This window comes from Euleptes europaea, chromosome 4, assembly GCF_029931775.1.
Source record: "Euleptes europaea isolate rEulEur1 chromosome 4, rEulEur1.hap1, whole genome shotgun sequence".
Lineage (NCBI taxonomy): Eukaryota > Metazoa > Chordata > Lepidosauria > Squamata > Sphaerodactylidae > Euleptes > Euleptes europaea.
Genome location: NC_079315.1, coordinates 58,453,719 through 58,473,090, shown reverse-complemented (window position 1 = coordinate 58,473,090; position 19,372 = coordinate 58,453,719). Strand labels below are relative to the sequence as shown.

At 41.2% G+C, this 19,372-nt stretch overlaps 1 protein-coding gene across 1 annotated transcript; it reads left to right on the top strand.

Annotated features, from left to right (window-relative positions):
• The first annotated feature begins 11,855 nt into the window (after positions 1 to 11,855).
• LOC130476882 (cryptic protein-like) lies at positions 11,856 to 19,010 on the top strand. The gene is made up of 5 exons (XM_056848887.1): positions 11,856 to 11,902; positions 12,039 to 12,218; positions 15,746 to 15,860; positions 15,957 to 16,063; positions 18,839 to 19,010. Exons 1-5 carry the CDS (start codon positions 11,869 to 11,871, stop codon positions 18,970 to 18,972), a joined length of 570 nt encoding a protein of 189 aa, XP_056704865.1. The 5' UTR covers positions 11,856 to 11,868; the 3' UTR covers positions 18,973 to 19,010.
• Positions 19,011 to 19,372: the final 362 nt, after the last annotated feature.

Below are 19,372 nucleotides of genomic sequence, written 5' to 3'. Positions count from 1 at the left end.
TCGCTAGAACACCCATGCCAAGAATGCAGGCTGGCCACGCAGACTGTATAGCCAGTAACTCAGAAATTCTCATCCATTGCAAGTTGAAGACTGCAATTTCTGGACTAAGGGGAAAGTTGAAGACTGCAACTTCTGGACTAAGGGGACCAAATTTGCTATATGATTGTATCTGATCTTCACAATTGACTGCTGAGCAGACACAGATGACCTTTTCATCCCTGCCATCCATGTACACTGGCCTGTCTTGAGAAAATAGCAAGTTAAAATTGGGTCCTCAGAACTCCAAAATTGACTGTATTAGACAGCCTTTTGTGTCAGTAACTGATGCTGCTGTGAAATGATTTGACCTACTGTTGGAAGCCATTGATTATCTGTCAGTGACAGGATCTTCTCAGCAGGCGCTCTTGCATGAAACATTTCTATTATTAACTGGGAACATGAACTAGAGAGAACAGTGGTTCTGTCTTGACAGAAAATGGTTATCACAAAGCAAAGTCCCAAAATTCTGCCATGGATCACTGCAGCTGAGGTTTGTGAGCTACCCAGCCAAACATTACATGCAGACCAATTCTCTGAGTCAAGAAAGCAAAACACTATAACATGTGAACCAACTTTTCTTTCCTCTTTCCCATGAGTGATAGCAAGATGTTGACAATCTAGTGGAGTATAGATTTGTGTTTGCCTCCATATACGACAGAATTGTCTAAAGTTTATGCAAGGGTTGTAGCCCAACAAGGCATAGAGGGCCAGGTCTTCCCAAGATGATGTCCCCCAGCACTGGAATTTAGAGATGAATTTAGCATAGGTAGTCATCGTCTGCATTCAGGTGTCATGATAAACCATGGTTTTTGTAACCTTGGTTACACTACCACACATACAAAACAGACCCTGGTTTGTCTAATTCTTACCTCTACCTTACCTCCCAGAAGGGAGGTCATTCTCCCTTTACTGCCATTGCTGAGGTCCGGGGACTAGAAAAGGTATTGCTACTCAAACTGTATTTTGTGTACTCAACAAACCACTAGCAGTATGAACTATGGTTAATAAACCAACTACAACCCCTACTTTGAAATCCAGGTTTGGTGTCAACCAACAAATACAAGTTTATTAGATTGTCCATATTTTGTTGTCAGGAAACTAACTGGGGTCTATCAAACCATAGTTTATAAACTATAGTAAACACACCCTGTCTTCTGCAGAAATTACTAGAGCTTTGACAGAATTTTTGCAGACTATTCTTTGTTATGTTGAACAAAAACTTGTGATAAAAATTAAATTCAAAAAGGTTAAAATTGTACTTTGGAAAAGCAATTTTACCATAACAACAGATATTACATTTCAAGCTAGGAAAGCTTGTTGAGAAAGAGAAACAGATTACATGTCATTTCATAGTTTGTGGTCTTGGGGAAAAATTGCCCTTCTTTTCTCCCATGACAACATTCAGCTTTTATTGTTTTTCCTTATTACTTCTGTATTTTAACTTGTGAAACAAGTTCAAAGTGGTTTTATTTTTCAGAATGGAATTTCAGTAAAAATGTCCCAAGAAACCTGAACAGTTCAACGTGTCACAGATTTGTTTTCAGCTTTCTGCTCCTGTTGTATCTCAGCATTTACAATGGAAACATAATTCCTCACTTTATGGTGGTAATTGGTCAGTGGAGAAATATGGCCTCATTCTAAAAGCTTATGGGTCATCATCAGGTGCCTCAGTTAGTAATATGGGAAGAAGGTTTGCACACAGCTAGATGGGGTTAAGTAGGCTTTCTATATGCACCAGTGGAGTATTTGGCTTGTTAAAAGTTAATAGCATTTATAAAAGCTGAAAGAAAAGGGGAAAGGCATGAATGTGGTGACCCCAGCAGGAAAAGCAGACAGGTGCAAAATCCCAAGTGCTATTCAACGCAACATCATTTTGTTTGGCTGAGCAATGGTGAAATTAATGCATGTAACAACCCAAATCTCCAGGAGTTTTGCAACATGGATCTAACAATCCTACCCCCCCCCAATCCCCCTACTGGTGGCCAGGTAGAACCTGGCAACCCCAGCAGAGCTTACAACAACAGCACACTGGAATATTCCCCAGTAAAAATGGCCAATCTGCCCTAGTCAGGTAGAAGACCAGTGTATGAAGGGAATACCAGTAGAGGAACCTTTTTGTATGTATACAGTACTGCACATATGAAAAGATGGTTGAAATATCTAGTAATTCCTGGCATAGCTAGTTAATATGATCTCAGGTAGGAGTTCTATTACACTGCCCATTTTATCAAGACATACGTTAAACGCTCATCGATCCAGTTTTGTCTAGCTTCCCAGATAGAGACAGAGTTAGCTATACTACTTTATTATTAGATGATTCTGTTAAAGATATTACCTATCAGGTTGCAAGATTCTGGTCCAAGGCATGCACTATAAGGCAGAAGAAGCTGATATAATGACTTCTCATGTTAAACATACTATTTTACCAAGAGTTGATGTAACTAAATTTATGTTTTATTGAGCGAATTTCAGACATTTTGTTTTTAATTACTTATGATATTTCTTTTTGTGCAAGCTGGTCTTTGACCGTAATAAACAAATGATGATGATGATACATGTAGGAAATACAGATCTTCCTCTGCCTGAGGCTAGGGTTGCAAACTCTGGTTTGGGAATTTCCTCGAGATTTGGGTGCGGAGCCTGGGAAGGATGGGGTTTGGTGAAAAGAAAGACCTCAGGGAGGTATAATGACATAGGGCCCAGCCTTCAAAGCAGCCATTTTCTCCAGGGGGACTGATCTCTGTCGTCTGGAGCTTACTTGTAATTCTGGGAAATCTCCAGGTGACACCTGGAGGTTGGCAACCCTGCCTGAACCTGGGGGGAAGGGGGGAAATTGTGGAAATTGATAATTAAATCTAGAATCCAACCCAATATTTATAACACTATCAAAAACCCCAGCAAAAGTGGCAACAGCTCATCGCAAAATGCACCCCATCAAAACAGCTCACCTCCAGATTACAGATATTTTAAAGAGAAGAGATTCTACCAATAGTGAAAGAGAAAGCTGTGTAGAAACACAGGAGAAAAGTTGCTTTCCTTGATTTTTCAGTGAGGTCAAACTATTGGTTTATTTGTTGCTGTAGCTGTCCTAACTTAAGGGTGAAAGCTAGCTTGAGCTCAATCAATTTTGGGGCTCATACTAAGGTATTAGCATCTCAGGCTACAGAAGTACTTGATATCAGTATTTGAACTGAGCCGGGAGCAAATTTTTATTCAACTATAATGCCCTGTCCCAGACAAAAGGTGACCAGCCATGTTTTACCACAGCTATTTTCAAGTTGTCTTCAAGAGCAAAACCACTGTATTGCAGTAGTCAAGCCTAAACTATTAGTTACAGTTCTTGCATGTCTGCGTCTCTGCTTCTTTATTTCAGCCTCAAATTCTTCTCTCTTTCAAAGTGTTACTGAGTCATAAGTGACCTTGAAGATCTTCAGAGTAGCAAGCTAGATAGCACGACTGGGTCTAGCCAATGGTGTGCATTTGCAAGAATTTGGACACTAAATGTAGGAAATTCTTGTTCAAATGCCCACTCAGTTATAATATTCATCAGATAGCCTTTGACAAGTTGCTATCTTTAGCCTAATCTACCCCACAGGGCTCTTGTGAGATGTAACACAAATTCTGTAGGATTGGATAGAGATAACAATATAGGATTAGGGATTAAATACCAGGAACATTAATCTTTGTACCAGCCAAAAATATGAAGCAAGAGGCAGGCAATCAGGAAGAAGCACCGATCAATACTATTTTTCAATTAAGTGCAAAAGAAAGGATATATGGGCAGGCAACAGAGTAGAACAGAGGATTAAAATTGTATTTTAAAAGGACTGGGAGCCCTGTGTGCACATGCTCCAAACCTAGAAAAGGAGGAAGGAATAAGCTGGAGCCTTTAAACGTTTGACTTCAACATGATGTATTGGTTAAAGTGTCTCACTAAGATCCGGGAGATCCAAATCTGAATCCCCACTCTGCCATGGAACGTTGCTGGATAGGGTTAATAGCATAATGCAGTGCCATGACATCACTTCCGCACTTGTACCTGTAAGTGACATCGTGGTGTTATGTGACACTAGGAATTTCACACATCTTTCTGGGTTTTACCATGGAGGTTTTGAGAATTCCTAGAGTATCATACAATGGCATGATATCACTTCTGGGTATGCAAGTGGAAGTGATGTCATGGCTTCACATTACACTGCCTTCCCCCCGCCCCGCATTTACTCCTGCTGTTCCATCAAGCAACACTGCCCTCCCATTTACTCCTGCTCCTCTGCCAAGCAACAGTGAGAGCCTGGAGCCCAGGTCAGGCAACCTACCTCCGCATTGCTGGGTGACCTGGGTCAGTCACACATACTCAGGCTAACCCACCTCAGAGTTGAGAAGATAAAATGGAGAATAAGAATGTAAGCCACATTGGGTTCCCACTGGGGAGAAAGGCAGAGTATTATTTGTTTGTCTGTTTACATTATTTATAGTCCGCTTTTCTCACTTGGACTCAAGGCCCAGAGTGAGTCAATACAGTCGACATTCAATAAACAACGCGATAGGATTAGTGTTGTAAAGCCAACAAGAAGTCTAACAACAGAACTGAAGCAAAGCATAAGTATTAACATGACATGTTACGTGAAGCAAATTATCACAAGGACTCTCTGCGGAGGATCTAGGCCTTTGGAATTGCTTGCCTAACCTCATCTGTCAGGGTCCTAACTATCTGACATATGAAAAATGTTAACTATGCAATTATTTATTATGAGTATCCATTTCAGGCATTATAATTACAATACAAACAGAAGTTTAATCAAATGTATGGAGGCCATTTGTTCATTTATGAACTACAAAAGCCCTGTGTGTTGCATCCTGAGCAGACTAAATTCCTCAAAGCTAGATGGGATATCATCTTAACTGGAGAGGGTTTGCAACATTCCCTACCATCATTTAAGCCTTAGCACAATGAAGAGCTTGCTACTTCAGGCTCTTAGGCCCTTGGGTGGATTTAACAGTTCTGATTACTTTCTCTTAAATGTTTTTGCCTCCGTGACCACCCCCCCCTCCTCTCTGAAAAAAGGAAAAGCAATTTCAAGAGGTAATTCCCAAGTTAAGCTTAACATGTTATTCAACAGCTTTCCCTAAGAACTTGATTCTATCTGTATAGATCCTTGCAAAAGCCTTTGTTGCTCTTCTGTATATCAACTCTAATCTTGTTTTCCAACTTACAACATCAGGCATACTGAAGAGACTTAAGGCTGATGCAGACAGCCGTCTTGGGCCTGATTTTACAGCTTTAACCAACAGCTAAATCCCACCGTCATGATTTGTGTTGGCTTGTGGTCTCTCTTGTTCCACACACTGGGGAAATTCTACATTCTTAGAATCGGTTTAGGCAATTCAAATACTTGTAAAACATTTCAGTCAATTTATATTCAGAAGTGGGCAGCTTCATTCTTGCAAGATCAAATTCAAAACACTAAGAAAGCAGACTATGAAGACCTTAATTTGAAACATTTCACAAACATCCCTAGTGTTCCTTTACCAGCCCATTTACCTCTCTGACTCTGCTCAGAGACTTCTCACATGTGTGGAAATATCAGAGACTATGGCACAGCTTCCACAACCAAAGTAGAGATTGGGGGTTGATTTTAAGAGGGCACATAGGCCCTCTTCTTCATTTCTGCGTACATATCCCACTCCTAAGTTAAAGAACTGGTTCTGATTACATAGGGTTACCAACTCCATGTTGAAAAATTCCTGGAGATTTGGGGTTGAAGCCAGGGGAGGGCAGGGTACAAAGCCCAAGACTGCTAAATCCAATGCAGACATATTCTCCAGGGGAACTGATCTCTGTAGTCTGGAGATCAGTTGTAATTCTGGGAAATCTCCAGACCCCACCTGGAGGTTGACAACCCTATCAGAAACCACTAACCTAAAACCATGGGAGAAAATAACATTTTTTCAGATGGCAGTAGGGTTGCCAACCTCCAGGTACTAGCTGGAGATCTCCTGCTATTACATCTGATCTCCACCTGGTAGAGATGAGTTCACCTGGAGAAAATGGCCATTTTGGATATTGGACTCTGTGGCACTGAAGTCCCTCCCCTCTCCAAACCCCGCCCTCCTCAGGCTCTGCCCCAAAAACCTCCCGCCAGTAGAGAGGAGAGACCTGGCAATCCTAGGTGACAGTCACGGAGCCAAAGGAAGGATCTTCTAACACTAAGGTGCCACATCTGAAAAGGCTCTGCTTGCAGCTATTACTTCACCTCTGAAAAAGGAGGGAAGGAAAGGAAGGCTTCCTTCTCTCTACCAGAGAATTCACTCCACACTCTGTCCACCAACGTCACAATACCAAAATGAGCATGGCTAAGAGAAAAGCTCCTGTAAGAGAGAATGCAAAAAAAGTAAATGGCACCTATGTTCCCCTTTTAAAGTCAGAATTTTCACCACAGCTTTGTACAATCCTGCTTTGACAAGGTACATTTGAGAGCAGGAAATTAGATGTATGTAGGGTTGCCAGCTCCGGACTGGGAAATATCTGGATATTTGGGGGGCAGAGCCTGAGGAGGGCGGGGTTTGGGGAGGGGAGGGGCTTTTAAAAAACAGCTTACATCATTAAACCCAGCTAAAATTTCATTTTGCAAACGTGCAATACAAGTAACAAGAAGACAGCAAGCAGTTTACCCCCCTGCAGTAACTCTGGTGGAAACTGATCACAGAACTCTCAGTTTCTGCTCTAGTTGTCCCTAAGGTTATCTGCAACAGAGGGGTGAGAACACCACAAGAGGGGTGTTCCATTACATTACAGGTTTTTAAGAAACTAATATTAAACAACATAACAAATATGTTGACCAAATCAGAAACATGTTACAAATTAAACAAGGGCTATTTTGGCTTGTATAGGAGGCCTAACTGCTGGAAGTTTGATCTGATGGTCTTATTGAGGGTGCTAAACCGCTGCAAAAACAAAGTCAAAGTTTCTAATCTGTCACATGTGTTTCAAATCCAGTCAATGGGTTTAGAAGGATATAACTTTGGTTAGGATTGCATTGATAATCCTGCAACCGTCCCTATAATTCTTGATGGAAATTTCGAGCCTGTCTGGAGCGTCTCTCCATTCTTATCTTATTTGTTTTCAGGGCTGACAAAGATGGAGGAGAGAGATATCATTACATAGTCTCTCAGATTGGGGAGGGGGGGGCTCAGCTATTATTTTCTGATGGACTTCCTTGACACCAAACATTGGAGACAATTCAGCAGTTGATTGCCAAAGTAGGTCAAAGAAAAGCATCCCACATCTGCTTGGCATCCCACATCTGTTTCCTTCATGTATATATATGTGCATCACACACACACTTTTTTCCCCCTTTGTGGCTGTAAGGAAAGGAGAGGAAAGAACGTGGCATCATGGTGAGAAACATTTCCCCACTGATTTACATTTGCTTGGGCCATTAGATCTTTCACTTAAGGCAGACTTCTGATCTTAAGCAAATGCCATGAGGTGTGACATTTCATCTATATTTCTAACAGTGCGTCTCCTTATTCTAACACAGAACCGGGTCTTTGTGTCAGGAAAATACCCGTGTCAAAAATGGCATTTAAAGAAAGGTTATGTCTCCGGAAAATGAGCAAATATTCTGCTTCTACATTTTGCCTTACTTAAGGCTTCGCAGTTCAGTCTGTTTTAAAGGGCAAATGCATAAATGCCTTGCTGATGGACAGCCCGGTTCTATCTTGTTTTTTATACTGTAATATTAATTTAACCATAATCCTAAATGTGTTTATGTAGAAGTATGGCTTATTTATTGCAACGGGATTTTTTCTAAGAATTTGTGCTTCCCAATGCTATGAATATTGACTTGGAAACACAGCCCACTTAGTGCAATGGCTCTTACTCAGAAGTAAATATGCATAAGATTGCAGCCTTTGCGATTTCTAAAGAAACCCTGGCTGTTTTGTAGGTTGCCTTAAGCCCTGCGGGAGAAGGCAAGATTTAAACGTACTTAAATTTTATGTAATAATATTACATATTTCAATCTAATATCCCTTAAATTTATTTCTTTATAACAAAAATGTTGTTAATTCTTACAGCTCTTGGGACAAACAAGCAACCATGCTAAACCCGACCAGCAGCCCCTCTCATCCAGCACACTGTTTCACAGTGACCAACCATATGTCCTTGGAAGGCTGACAAGCAGGGCATGAAGGCCAGCTTCCCCTTGTTGCTGTCCCCCATCACTGCCTCTGAACATGGTGGTTGAACACATGAAGCGGCCTTATACTGAATCAGACCCTTGGTCCATCGAAAGTATTCTACTCAGACCAGCAGCAGCTCTCCAGGGTCTCAGGCAGGGGTCTTTCACACCACCTACTTGCCCGGTCCCTTTAACTGGAGATGCTGGGGATTGAACCTGGGACCTTCTGCATGCCAAGCAGATGCTCTACCACTGAGCCACAGCCCCTCCCCTAAAGGTTCCATTTAATCATCATGGCTAGTAGCCATTGACAGACTTTCCCTTCATTAAATGCCATCAAATTCCCCATAGAGTTCCAGTGTTATGGGAGAGGAAGAAAACATTTTCTTTATCCACTTGCCCCACCCCATGAATAATTTTATAAACCTCTATCATTTCAGCCCCTGACACTAATATATAAAAGTGTGTGTGTAAACACATACACATACACACACACCCTTAGCTGTTTCTTGTATGGAAGATGCTCCATCCCCTCTCTCAGTTTGGTCACCTTTTTGTGCCCCTTTTCCAGCACTAAATACCCATGTCCAGTTCTGGTTGCTGTACTTAAAATGCGAGTCCCACAAGGCATTACAATATTGGCTATTTAGTTTAACTTAAGAATAGGGCTGCAAGCATTTGTACACTACCTGGAAGTAACCCCTACTGAACACAGTGGAACGTACTTCAGAGTAAACATATATAGGACTGGGTTACACAAGCACTTGAAACCTCAGTGCCAGAACAACATTTTCTATACTTAATATCAGCCAAATTCAAGTGAGTCACCAGCAGACAGCATGCTACAGTGTCCAAAGGGAATTTTAATCATGAATTTGCTGTGTGTATAGAGTCTTGTGTGTATAGGGTCAGCCCTGGTTAGTATTTGGATGGGAGACCACCAAGGAAGACCAGGGTTGCTGTGCAGAGGAAGGCACCGGCAAACCACCTCTGTTCGTCTCTTGCCATGAAAACCCCAAAAAGGGGTCGCCATAAGTCAGCTGCGACTTGACGGCACTTTACACACACACATAGAGTCCTGGACTCTGATTGGGTGGGACTAAATCCATGCCAGGCAACGAAGCTCAACGGGTAACTTTGGACCTGCTCTCAGTCTAGCCTGCCCCACAGGGCTATTGTGAAAATTAAACAAAATACATAATAAACAATAATAGGGGAACTGAGCTGGCACAGGAGTATAATTAACAGTGAGCTAGGAAGTTCCCTGTCACCCATAAACTCATTTATAAATACCAGTATTCTGTAAACATCCGCAATCAAATATATGGATTACTTATTTCTGTAGCTTATTTATAGTCTTTCGCACTGATCAACATCACTGGGAAATATCTACAAGCCCTTTCTTGCAAATGGAAATCAAAGACTTGTGGCCAGTTTGTAGTTCAGGGGCTCTTCTGACCAGATACTTTAGGGTTTTTTGTTTGTTTGTTTTGTTTTGTTTTTTAATTCCTGGCAGTGCTTTTAGACAGGCACCCATCTAAATTTCCAACACGCAATAGCAACCAACTTTTCATTTTTTAAAACCAATCTTTCTGTTGCTGTGGCAACCACATGCAAAGGAAAACTCTTATACCATTAACAGTTTTGTAGCAGAAAATAAAAGCACTGCTTTGCGCTCCAACTACATAACAAGTCAAAAAATTACCACTTATAATGTTCTTCAAGGCACAGAAGTCCTGGCCTCCTTTACATTTAAAAACCCTTAATCCCTCCCCCAAGAAAGCAATCATACTTTACTCAGAAAGCAGTAGCATACACTTTTTATTAGAACCAACTAAAATGCCACATGATCAAGCTTTGGATTTCTCCAGAACTCTTCCAGGGTACTTTAAAGCTGGTTTATTAGTCTGTCACCTTTTATGTTTATCCAAATATTCTACTACTGCTTTTACTTTTTTGTTTTCTAATAGGCCAACAAAACTGCTTGGAATTTTAGTCTATTACATTCTACTGCTTTCTTAAAGCACATTATTCACATTGGTTTTTCCCGCTATATTAATTACATTTTTTATCCCACCCTTTCTCCATGGAGCTCACAGCAAATCATCCACCCCTCTACCATTTAATCTTCACAACAACCCTGCAAGGTAGGTTACACAGTTGGGTAGCAACTTGAACTTGAGCCTGGCCCAGGACACTGCATTCCCACCCACCCATTCTTTTCTTTTTTTTTTGCTGTCCTTTTCACGTTAATTTGTCTCATTTTAAATGTATGATTCTAAGTCTATAAGCAGTATACGCCAAGATATGGCGGGTAGCTAGGGTTCCCAACCTCCAGGAGTTGGCTGGAGATCTCCCACTATTACAACTGATCCCCCGGCAACAGAGATCAGTTCACCTGGAGCAAACGGCCACTTTGGAAGGTGGACTTTATGGCATTATTCCCCATTGAAGTTCCTCCCCAAACCCCATCCTCCACCCCCAAAATCTCCAGGTGGTTCCCAACCCAGAGCTGGCAACCCTATGGGTAGGACTGAGCGTACCTACCTTGGTTCCTATCCAGTTCTGCTCTGTAACCACACACAGCACCCAAACATAAGACTCCATTGAGGCCCCTCTCATACAGGTCTTGAAGGGGGGACAGACTGTTTCTTGAGGACACCGCATTCATCACAAGCAGGACCTGCTTTATTATTTTTAACTGTATGGAGGGCTGTTATTTGGACACTTCATCAATAAAATATTAATCCTACTGATGCTATTGGTATAACACCCATAGCCCACATAGGGGTTTCACCCCAAGAGTTGAAGACCAATGTTACAGAGGATTTCCTGCAAAAGCTGAGCATTATCTCCTGCTGTGCTTGTAAGAGATTGCCCCTCCTTCTTCTGCGAGATGCCTTTTTTGTAGGCAAGGGGAGGGGAAGACAACCCAGCTCGGAGAGATTTAGAATTGACTGTCAGTACTTCAGGGAGGAGGCTATTAGAAGTATATTTCACCTGTGATGCGCTAGACTGGAAAAGGGTGAAAGTTTCCCCTTTTTTTTTTATTACTCTGATATTTCTTGCCTGTTGCTTTGGCTCCAATGAGTGAAATGAAGGTAACTGGATAGAACAGCCAAGGCAGCTCTCATTTGGGCTCTGGTTTACCTTTGAAATTCTTTGCTATAGGAAAATGTCTTGGAGACAGTGCACTAGGTAAGTCTGTTTGTCTTGACCGGGTCCTACATCTGTCTTGAGTTTACTTATTGTACATTTTGTTCCTTATATGCAGGAAGGTAAATTTTAACTGGTGTAGAAGCAAAACAGTATCATTTTCAAATTTAGTTCTAAGATGTCTTGATTTTTACCAATTTAAAGTGTGCTGAGGAGCTGAAACAATTCTTTAGGGTTGATGGCAATATAATACTGGGTTCTGTTTTGGTAGTTTTAGGCTGAAATGTTCAATTATATCACATTTTTGTGATCCAAAGCTTGTTTATCTCTAACATAGGTCTTGGTGAGTTCAATGTGATTTACTTTCTAGTAGGCATGATTAGAGGTTGTACTTCTCCCTACATTGGGTTCTTTATGTAATAGGCTTTTCTTTCTATTGTCCTTTTCTAAGTTTCTCTTGCTTTGCATTTGTAGGTTTGTTTTAATTTGGATGCTGGCCTTGCAGAGTATTCACTTTGGAAAAGGTGAGGAACTCTTCTTGCTTCTTTCTGCTGCCATTTGTGAGTCTCAACACAAATTAAGGTATGGATATATAGATCTGTGTTTGTTTATATACGTTTAAAAAAACATGGTTCTTTATTTTATTCTGTACTGGACAAGGCTATAAAGAAAAAGAACACCATCATGATAGTGGAGAAAGTGCTGATGCTGCAGCTGAGAAGCATCACATCAAAGATCAAGCCACAACATTAAATACCTTGCACAGTATGAATCAGAACTACCAGAGCAGAAAGCAACAGAACTCCAGGCCAAGGGTTCCTTTTACGGGACTTACAGAAAGTAAGTATTTCTGTTACTATTTCCATCTTTAGGCAAACATACAGTGTAATACTTCACATGTACACTCAGAAGTAAATTCCACTTACTCCCTAGTAAGTCTTTTTAGTATTGCAGCCGTAATCATCTTCATTATTTACAGGGAGTTCTCAGTCCTCTGCAATTGTGGATTGTTTGTAACCAGTGTAGTGTAGCAGTTGGAGTGCTAGACTAGGATGTGTTTAAATCCATACTCTGCCAAGAAGCTTGCTGGGTGAACTGGGTCAGTCACTCTGTTTCAGCCTGACCTACCTCAGAGGGTTGTTGTAGGGAGCGCCATGCATACCACCTGAACTCCTAGGAGAAAGGGTGCCATTAAATATAGACATAAATAAGTGACAGTAACTAGTTTTCAAAGAAGTTTTAACTGGTGGGTAGCTGAGGCCCATTTTACACGTTTATCGCTTTAGAGGCAGTGTTGCATAGTGGGTAAAATACACTCAGTGCTGGACTTAACCAAGGGGAATCTGGATTCAAATATCTCCTGTGGCATGGCTGGGTGGCCTTGGGGCCAATTACCATATCTGAGTATAACAGACCTTTTTTAGGATTGCTAACTACTTGGAGGGGAAATGCCCTGTCCCTTTATTATACGTTTAGTGGAATGTTGTTTGCCTCCATGTCATGAAAAACTTCCACCCATGAAGCCTCTGTTTAATTTGTTGTCTCCTGGCCTGTTAGCAACCATACCCTTGTGCCCTGCTCTTACATATCTTTTCTGAAGCTGAAATAGGAGGTTTTATGGAGTTTACATACAAGTTGCCTCCAAATATTCTTCATTCCTCCCTAATGACATTCACTGCTGAGCAGCTATCTCCAGAATCCCTTTAAAGCAAGCGCTGCTAGAAGCTCAAAAGATGAATTACAGTTTGATCCTAAATCTCTTTGCTCATAAGTAACTACTACTGAATTCAAAGGCACTTACTTTCTTGTAAATGAGATTAGGATTACAGCCATGCAGCAAAGAAACTACGGGTGTTTTCTCAGAACTAAATCCCACTATGCTTAATGAAGCTCACTCCTAAGCGAATGTGCGTAAGACCACAACCTTGTTACATTCTATACTGACTGATTCATGTCTAATGCACAGCCATCTGCTGTAACCTCCCACTGTAGAAACTAATTATCTAATATATTTCTAGACCTCATTGTTGGTACTTGTTCACTGGACCCTTGCTTGCTGTGCCAGGCAATGTGAAATTCCTGAACTAAGTACAACAGTAAAAGTTCAGGACAACTGTATCTCAAGGTACAATCAATACCTTAATGAAACCAAGACTGGGGTGGGGGTCATTCATTTTAACAGAACTGGACTCCATGCAGCAACCCAGCCCTCTGAGAAGTTGTACTTATCCATCAGGCTTCTCCCTTCACTTAAAGGGAAAGGCTAACTTCACCCTGGGGAGACCCTGGTTCAGATCTCCACCTGCCATGAAAATTCACTGGATCAATGATCTTGGGCTGGCCATTCTCATGTTAAACAACCTTACAGGGTCATTGTAAGAGTTAAGTGGAGGATAATCACTTAGAGGAATGGTGGGATAAAAATACAATGAACAAAATGTTCTGTGTGTTTAGCCCTTCCAGGCAGAACTATTTGAGGCCCACGTTGGCTCCCTTGTTCCCAAAAGGAATTCTTAGATGTGGGCAGGTGGGATTAAAGTTTGGTTAAAAGGCTTTCCTTTAACACACAAACTATAATCTCCAAAAAATTCTTAGGAAATTCTTGGAGATTTGGGTGCAGAGCCTGGGGAGGAGAAGGGAGCTCAGTGGGGATGTGATTCCGTACAGTCTACCCTCTGATGCTGCCAATTCCTCCAGGGTAGTCTGGAGCATATTTGTAATTCTGGGAAGACTCCAGGTCCCACCTGGAGGATGGCAACCCTATGAGGCACAGTTATTTGGAAGTCAGTCCCACTGAACTCTGGGGGAAATAAATATTGAAGATTACTCTGTTAGGCTACAATCCTATGCACTCTAATTTGGGAGTAAATCCCACTGAATTTAGAACTAACTCTCGAGTCCATGTGCATAAAGTATTATTTTAGGGTGATCCTGAGCATGAGTTCTTAGATGAAAACCTCATTCAGTTCTATTGGGCCTATTTATAGTATGGTTAGGATTGCCATAGGGTCACTTAAGACATAACATTCAGAGCTCATGCGTGTACCTTCATAGGGAAATTTTATGTAAGGAGTAATCATTTAGAAAGTGGGTAATTAGGCAATTGCTAGAACTGGGGTGGCCTGAATTCAAATCCCCACTCAGTTCCAAAACTTGCTAGGTGACCTTGGGATACTTACACATTCTTTCAGCCTAATCTACTTTATAGGGTTGTTGTGAAGATAAAATGGAGTAGCCCTCAGAAGAAGGGTAGGATCAAAATAGCCACATGCATAGGGAAAAGAGATGGAACTTTACTTGAACTCTGTCCAGGGATGTGACCTGACAGTAATCTAGAAGAAGAGTTGGTTTTTATATGCCGACTTTCTCTGCCACTTAAGGGAGAATCAAACCGGCTTCCAATCACCTTCCCTTCCCCTCCCCACAACAGACACCCTGTGAGGTAGGTGAGGCTGAAAGAGAATGACTTGCCCAAGGTCACCCAGCTGGCTTTGTGTGTAGGAGTGGGGAAACAAATCCAGTTCACCAGATTAGCCTCCACCGCTCATGTGGAGGAGTGGGGAATCAAACCCGGTTCTCCAGATCAGACTCCACCGCTCCAAACCACCGTTCTTAACCACTACACTACGCTGGATCTAGGATCCTATTCTTAGTTATGCCTGGGAAATGCTGGAATCTCCATGTTGTGTTTCCATATCGGGATTAAAATGTCTATGAGCTCCAAAGATGGCTCAAAATTGTCTTTGCTATGCAGGGTAAAGTGTACATGTGAGCCTGACAAATAAGGCACATGTTCCATTTAACTCTTCTGAAAACCCAAGCATAAATTGTTTTCAGCCAGATAATGTGTACATTAATTTTGCACTGGCATAAAACTGGCTGTAAACAAGTGTAAGTTGTCGAACCAGTGTCAATTCTTTGCTTCACAATTTCCAAATGTTTAGCAATTCAGCTCAAGTCTGATTTCCATTATTTTTGGTAAATCTGTGTCATAGTGAAATAAAGGAAAATACAGTGGCAAATCTTTTTTTAAAGCTTATTTATTTTTGCATGCTGAGGGAGATCTGCTTTTGCCCAAGCAATGTATGCAGGTAACTGTGCACGCGCGTACACACACAACATGTCAGTTGTTGCTGCTGGGCCATTCAGTAATCCCTAGTAGTTTGCTTCTAATCCTTATCTAAACAAACTGGGCTTAACTGAACAAACAGTTTTAACAGGCAGCTAATTTTATTGTTCCCTTAAAGACAATAAAATTCGATCTCTGTAAGATCCTTTGGCAGCTAGGGAGACCCAAGGAAGTGGGTGAGAAAGTAGGTTCAAAGAGAGGTCTGTTTCTTGGTAAACTGTGGAATATTCACTTTCAGGCAAAACGCTTAACCGGCACTGCTGTCAAAATGGAGGGACTTGTATCCTGGGCAGCTTTTGTGCGTGCCCCAAACACTTCATTGGCAGAAACTGTGAATGGGATGAACGGAAGAGGTATGAAAGCAGGCTAGAAAGTATGAGTTTCTAAGGTAGCTGGGAGGGCTAATGCAATATAACAAAATGTTGAATCTTCTGATTTGTCATTGACAGCAACTGTGGCCCATTCGCACATGGTGAGTGGATACAAAAAGGCTGCCAGCTGTGTCGATGTGGTTATGGTGTTCTGCACTGTCTAGCTGGACAAACACAAAACTGCGGTAAGGAGGAAGGTTCTTGGGAAATCAACTATAAATAGAGGTGGAAGGTAGCCATGTAGTAACTTTTTTTAGGACTAACCAAAATAACACAAAACAGTCTACAAGCTTTTGAGTTCTCCAGATGTCTTCATTAGGTGAGATGTTAACAAGGGGGAGAAGGGGAGATTTCGGACCTCGATCTTCAGGCTCCTTCTGTGCATGCTCTGTAGAATGCTAGGTAGATATGTAGTGCTGGGTAAAGCTAGCATGTTACACCTTCGGCCTTCTTTAAAGGGGCAATGGCAACCTCCAGTTGAAAATCTAAAAACAAGTAGTCAATTAAAAGTGTGTCTGACACAAAATAGGGAAATGTCTAATAGGGTGTGGATCCAGTCTAGATATCGCATGCTATTCAATCCTAAAGCAGTTGTCAAAAATTTGGTCACATACATATAGAATCCAAGTACATGGGTTTAGGATCCGTCTGCTAACCCACAATATCATGAAAAGAGTGTAAGCTACTGTGAAGCATTGTGCTAGTACCTGTTTAGGAACAGCTTGTGGTCTAAGACTGTAAGTGAAAAGGAGATAGAAATGATGAGGGGATAAAAAGGACTTCCATAGCCAAGCTCCTCAAACCAAACACCACTGAGGTGTTGTTGAGATTTCAGGCTTAATACTCTCGAACGAGAGGAATGACTGAAACCTCTGAGAAAGCAGAAGTGTGGAGAAACCACAGGAAATACCAGGAATAGCTGTGGAATTCTGGCCTGAGTCATGTAGATTATATTATCATAATGGCCCCTTCTGGCCTATCTATGAAAACCAGGCAGTGATGAGTATCTGTTATTTAAATTACTTTATCAAATTGAAGTCCTTCTTTGGGCAATTGGGCTCAACAAGGAACTAGCTGTCCTCCTGCTCTGCTTCTATTTATATGTAAAACTTGTGCTTAGTTGAGTAATTTTTGCTACTGTCTCTCATGCATCAGCCCTGAGGCCAGAAACCCAGCAGGAATTATTCTCTGCTGGGTCTATGCAGGGACTAACTGTTGAGCAGTACAAGTGTGCGGACACAGTGATATCTCAAATCTGCCTTTGCAATTTAGGTCTGCGCTTCTGTTCTCCTATGGCTTTAAAAGCCAAATTGTAATATGCAGAAATCATCTCCTGGAAGAACTTCACATGTCATCATACAACTGTTAAAGACATAGAAATGGGGGGAGAGGGAGATAAATAGAATCTTTATTAGAGTCAAGTCCAGTAGCATCTTCGAAACCGCCAAGATTTTTGAGGTATGAGCTTTCAAGAGTAAACGTTCCCTCTGTCAGATACCAGACCTTTGACTCTTGAAAAAGCTCATACCCCCAAAATCTTGGTGGTCTCTAAGGTACTACTGGGCTTAAATCTAGCTGTTTTACTGCAGACCAACATACCCCCTGAAACTAGAATCTTGTTGTCATGCTAGTTACAGAAAATTAATGGGCAAAGAAAAGAAGTTTCACTATTGGAGCAAGTGTGTACAACTATGAGAAAATCAGTATTCTTTAAGCAGCCTGGAATTATTTTGTGAATGAATATATATGTTTTTATTCCACCTTTCCTCCAAGAGCCCAGTAGTATATACATATTAGTCTCCTTCACTTTTTATTTCCACAGCAACCCTGTGAGGCAGTTTAGGCTGAGAGTGAGTAACTGGTTCAGGGCTCCTAATTGACCTTTATGGCTAAGTCAGGATTTGAATGTGGCTGACCTACCCTTACACCATACTTGATCATATATTTATTTACTTTATTTGTACCCTACTTTTCTCCCCGGTGGGGACCCAAAGGGGATTTCAGTGTTCTTCCCTTTTCCGTTTTATCTTCACAATAACCCTGCAAAGCAAGTTAGGCTGAGAGCCCAAGGTCACCCCATCAAGCTTACATAGTAGGGTGAGGATTTGAACCTGGATCTCCCAGATCATAGTCCAGTTCTCTAGCCACTGCACCACACTGATTGTTAGTGCCTGTGACTTCTGTCTGCATGATCAAATTTCATTTCAAGTAAGCAACATTAATCCACACAAGCTCTGGCCAAATGGATGAGGGCAGTTTCACAAGGCATGTGGCTCACTGGGTAAATTCATACAAGTACAAAACCTTCCTAGCTTGGCTAGTGCTCACCTCCCCCCACACCCACAATGATCTCTGAATCTGCCTGACAAAGAAAGAGCTATTCTTCTAAAAAGCAGTTAACAATGTCTTTCTCCTCTATACTCTATTATAGTCAAAGGAATTACTCCAGAATATTTGGATTGTGGTCTATGGTCTGGCCCCATATGTGTATATATTTGAAAGGAAATCCCCCTAGTTTTAGTGAAACGTTTGTTTCCACTAAATGTATTAGAATTAGGATGTGACTCTAAACTACTTACTTACGAGTAAACTAACTTTCAAATATGTGATCCACCTAAATGAGTTCAGATTTGAAGTATTAAATCTCTTCTGTCTACTTTTTTCCATCGGAGAAAGGGTTAAGAGTGTATAGGCAGGCTATTGGCTAACACCTTTGCCAGTGGTTTTATTTACTTTTGATTAATCTGTGATTAATGCCTGCAAGAGCTGATAAGTTGCTATCAGTTGTTCCTCAAAGGGTCCTCAGTGGCCTCTATTTGCATCTCTCCTCAAATAATAGAATCTGTGATTGGCTTCTACAGATGATAGCTTTAACTTAAGTACCTGCCAGGAGGAAATGGGAAAATCTGTTGAAATTATTTGTATGGTGATAGCAATTCTTTCTTTCTTTCTTTTCTCAGCTGTAACAGAGGAAGAGGAATTTATTCCTTTACGTTCAAATTGCCTAGGATTACAGCAAACAATGTGTTTTTTTCTGATCCTAGTGGGCTGCTTCTTCACATTCTTTTGCACCAAGCTCTTCTATCAACTGTGAAAGACTCTGCTTATTAAGACTGGGACTCTTACAGTGATTTACCTTATGTTGAAACTTGTGTTTTTTTAAAGCAGGAAGACTGGAGATGGTTAAAAAAAATCAACCTCCACATAGTTACCTGTTTAACAGGATATTTTTTGGGTTCTAAAAATTACAATGCATATTTTTTAAGCTTCTAATTTTAATCTTGCAGCACATTTAGCATTAACTACCTCACTTCTGATGTATTCATATATCCCATCTAAATACAAGATTGGAAGAAGAAACAAAAGCTGTAGATAGTGATGACAGTTTTGATAACAGTTTTGGTTCCTCAGCATGTCCTGTCATGCTGGTAGAAGACATGCAACTGGGGAGTGTGGAAGTTGTTGCCTTTGAAAAGGATATACTGGTTCAGCAG